Genomic DNA, 3,880 nt, shown 5'->3' on the forward strand with positions numbered 1-3,880 from the left:
ATGAGAAATAGGCATGAGTTACAAATAACAACAATCATTCAAATGATCCATGACTTCATGCAAGGAGTGTATTGTCAACGTGCTGCATTCGGATGTAATAGTGATATGTTTTAATATAAATTATTGCATCATAATTTTTATTTGATGATTCAGTTAATTTCACAGGGGAATTTCATGGTCTTCTGACCCCTTATGCACTTAAGGTGCTTCAAAAAAGATTTATCAACTCCGATGGTTGTAGGGTTAGGCATATTGTTGACGACAGATATGAAGTGAGTAAGTATTTAACCACTAAATCCGTGCAATTAGATCGTGACATTTGTACTTGCGGGAAATGGCAAAATTGCGGAATACCTTGTCATCACGCTATAGCATCATTACAAAGGCTTGAAATTGAAGAAATCCAACTTATGGTAAATTATAAGTTAACTACTGCGGTGTATCGAAATGCTTATCAAACTGAGATAGTGAATCCTATTCCAAACCTTATGCATTGGGAAATACCAGTTGAAAGTGTTTCCATCTTACCTCCACGACAATTTACTTGAACTGTAATGCATGGATGACAACTAATATTAGTTTCTATTTACTTTTATGTTAAACTTAGTTTTGGTACGTTGACGTTGTTATATTTTAATAAATAATGTGTACATTTTAATTATTAATATTTACCTTTTAATAAAAAAATTGTAATATATGGATCACAATTATTGGTTAAAGACAGCTCTGCGGACTAATAAAAGCTCTGCGGACTAACAAACAACATTGCGGACTGACAAACAAAATTGCGGACTGGCAAAAAGCTCTAAGGAATTGAAGAGTATATAAATAGTCATAAATGATCGTTGAATTTTTCATAAAGAATTGCATTTTTTTATTCATAATATGAGTTCATTTTCAAATTTCTATATTTGCATTCGTAGAAGTTGGTGCATTGGAGACCATTTTTATATTTTTCAATACCGGAGTGAGTTGATAGAATATTTAACCTAAGTTGCACGGAAACGGATACGGCAACGGGAAACGGATACGGAACGGAAACGGGAAACGGAAAAACTCAAAAATTCAAGATACAGATACGGCACAGATACGACAACATAATATATTGATGTAGTTGATCCTTGTGTTTCTTGTTCTTGAGAACTAGAAGCCATAACAATCGATTTCTGAATTCGTGAGTGGTGAATTCTTTCTTGTTCTTGATCGTCGATAGCCAAGTGCGCAAGCAGTAAACTGTAAATGATAATATATTGAATCGATTAAAAATTTAAGGACTTAGGGAGGCAGCGATCGGTAATAGACTATTATAGTTATAGGGTAATCTCGTATAGCCCATTACACCATTATCCTATTTGGACTAAAGAAGCCCATGCAAAAAAAAGGAAACTTTGTGGAAACTTACCCTATACGTTTCTTGAAACCCTTGATACGTTTAGGAAATGTTTCCTTCCGTTTCCGTTTCCTCCAAGTATCAGATACGGGTACGACTACTTGAATGGTGTTTCCATGCATCATTGTATTTAACCGATATGACAATTTATACACTGATCAGCAGAACTATATACTAATCCGCTGATAACAGTTCTGTAGATTTCCAAACAGTTCTGTGGATTGATATTAAACATATGTTCATTATTTTTAACCTTTTTTCTTGTCAAATTTTGTACATAATAATTACATAATACCTTATGTGATTAAAAAAAATTAATATTAATAAACGAAAAAAAAAAAACAAAAAAAATTAATAAAAAACCTAAGATCCGCAGAGGTATTCTATTTCCTCAGAAGATTTACTTGATCCAGAGAGGGTGCTCTCCGGATCCTATGGTCAGATTCCGAAATCCGTTTTTTCATCGTCATTTTTTTTCAAAAGAACCCCTATTTTTTGGTCATTTACCGAATTTTTTCCTTAATCTCTTTCTTATTTATTTTTAAAACGTGTTTGTGTGATTTTTATTTTGTATTTGATTTTAACCTGATTTGTATGGAGGTTATATTTTGAATTTAGTTGACTTGGTAAAATGTTGAATTTAATGTAGTTAATAGGTTTAACCCTAATCTTTATGAAAACTCGAATGTCATATGCTAACGTGTGCTTAATTTTAAAACTATTAATTTTCCAAATAAATTTGATTTTTAACTCGCACTTCAAACTAAAACTAATTTAACTAATTTAACGATAAAGAGATTATATTAAATACCATTCAAGTTGTTCATTAATATTATTCATTTTTTAGTTTATTTATTTTATTTTATATTTAACGATAAATAAACTGTGCTATTAAATATATCATTCAAGTTGCTCACTATTACTTATCATGTTTTATTTATTTATTTTATTTAATGTGAGTCTTCTATAACACCCGGTCTCAGGTATACATTTAAATTCAAGTTAAACTTCATATTTTACTCTTGGACTTGGCGAGTTGGAGGTTCAAATCGTCGAGTAGGATTGACTCCAGGTTGGGGAATTAAGTGACCTACTCGACGCGTCGGTAGACCGAATCGGCGAGTAGGAGCTGTCTGAGTGAAACCCTAAATTGGAGGGTTTGCACCATATTTAAACATCTTATGAGGCTTCCACCCCAGCTTCCATCACCTCTAGAGCATTACACCTGAAACCCTAATCCTCCATAAGTGAACTTGAGCTTTCTTGGTTGTTTTGAGTGTTATTTGGTGTATCTTGAAGCTAGTGGAAGAAGTGGAAGATAGAAGACTCAATGGAGAAGGAGTAGATCCGGGAGCTACACCCCATTTGCCATCTTTTCTGGTAATCAAGCTTACAACTTGGTCTTCTTTCTCTTAGATCTATTTGTCCCCATATTAAGAGGGTTTTGGCTCAAAAACCTTGGTCCTTGATGTTGGGATGTCCCAAGTGGTTCATATCTCAGATTGAGGTTCTAAGGAGCAGTACATTGCATAAAGATGCAAGCTTTATGGCTATGATAGCCCCATGCATCTTGTAGACCTCATTTTTGGGTGTTTTGAGCTTAAAGTCCCATGCATGGACGTAAAGTTCATGACTTTACGTGTTATATCAATTGTAGGAGCCCAGATCTGCCTTTTAAATGAGTTTTGCACAACAAAAATCAATTTATGGACATGGACATTAGTCGACTCAGCAAGTCGTTCTTGGGACTCGGAGAGTCGGGGGTTTGGTTTCTCCAATCTTTTATGATTCGAAGGAATCCAATTTAGTTTAGACGGGATTTAGATGAGCCCAGAGGAAGGACTCAATGAAATAGACATAGTTATGGACCTGGAAACAAGGGACTCGGCGAGTTTATGAACGTACTCGGTGAGTCCAAAGCAATCTCCCAACCCATGAAGATGGAATTGATGAGTTGTTCATACAACTCGGCGAGTCACAGACTAGACATGCTCATATGATGAAGATGAACTCAATGAGTTCAAGGAGGAACTCGACGAGTAAGTCAAAGATTGTCCCGATGATATGATTGAAGGAGAGCTCGTCGAGTTCTAGCTAGACTCAATGAGTAGAGTTGGGTTGGGGACAGGTGAAAGAATAGGGACTCGGCGAGTCGAGTCAACTGTAAGTTGACTTTGACCAGGATGTTGACTTTAGCCAGGGGTAAAATGGTCATTTTACCCTAAGATTAATTATCAGTTTTTGACTTAGTGTCTTTATGGAAATTATAGTCGGACAGTCGCTGGAGCAGCAGACAGAGATTTCTCACTCAGAGTTTTAGCGGTCAGACATACGGGGTGAGTTTCCCTTCAGTAGGAACGGGTCTAAGGCACCAAGGCCGGCCCGTTTATGTAGTTACAGTATGTCGGGGTAAGTCCGATGTCGGGGTTATCCCGATGCAATTTATATGTGCAATTTATGTGTTTAGTTTATTCCGGACTTCAGTCTGAT

At 35.7% G+C, this 3,880-nt stretch overlaps 1 protein-coding gene across 1 annotated transcript; it reads left to right on the top strand.

Moving 5' to 3' along the window:
* LOC111883336 (uncharacterized) lies at positions 1–548 on the top strand. The gene is made up of 2 exons (XM_023879666.1): positions 1–94; positions 154–548. Exons 1-2 carry the CDS (start codon positions 1–3, stop codon positions 546–548), a joined length of 489 nt encoding a protein of 162 aa, XP_023735434.1.
* The last annotated feature ends 3,332 nt before the right edge of the window (positions 549–3,880 follow it).

This window comes from Lactuca sativa, chromosome 3 (genome assembly GCF_002870075.4).
Source record: "Lactuca sativa cultivar Salinas chromosome 3, Lsat_Salinas_v11, whole genome shotgun sequence".
Taxonomy (NCBI): domain Eukaryota; kingdom Viridiplantae; phylum Streptophyta; class Magnoliopsida; order Asterales; family Asteraceae; genus Lactuca; species Lactuca sativa.

Bases quoted from the DNA above. Each gene is read 5' to 3' on its own strand.
- LOC111883336 (XM_023879666.1), top strand. From the start codon at position 1: ATGAGAAATAGGCATGAGTTACAAATAACAACAATCATTCAAATGATC. The intron at 95-153 runs GTAATAGTGATA...TTGATGATTCAG, and splicing joins TCAACGTGCTGCATTCGGAT to TTAATTTCACAGGGGAATTT.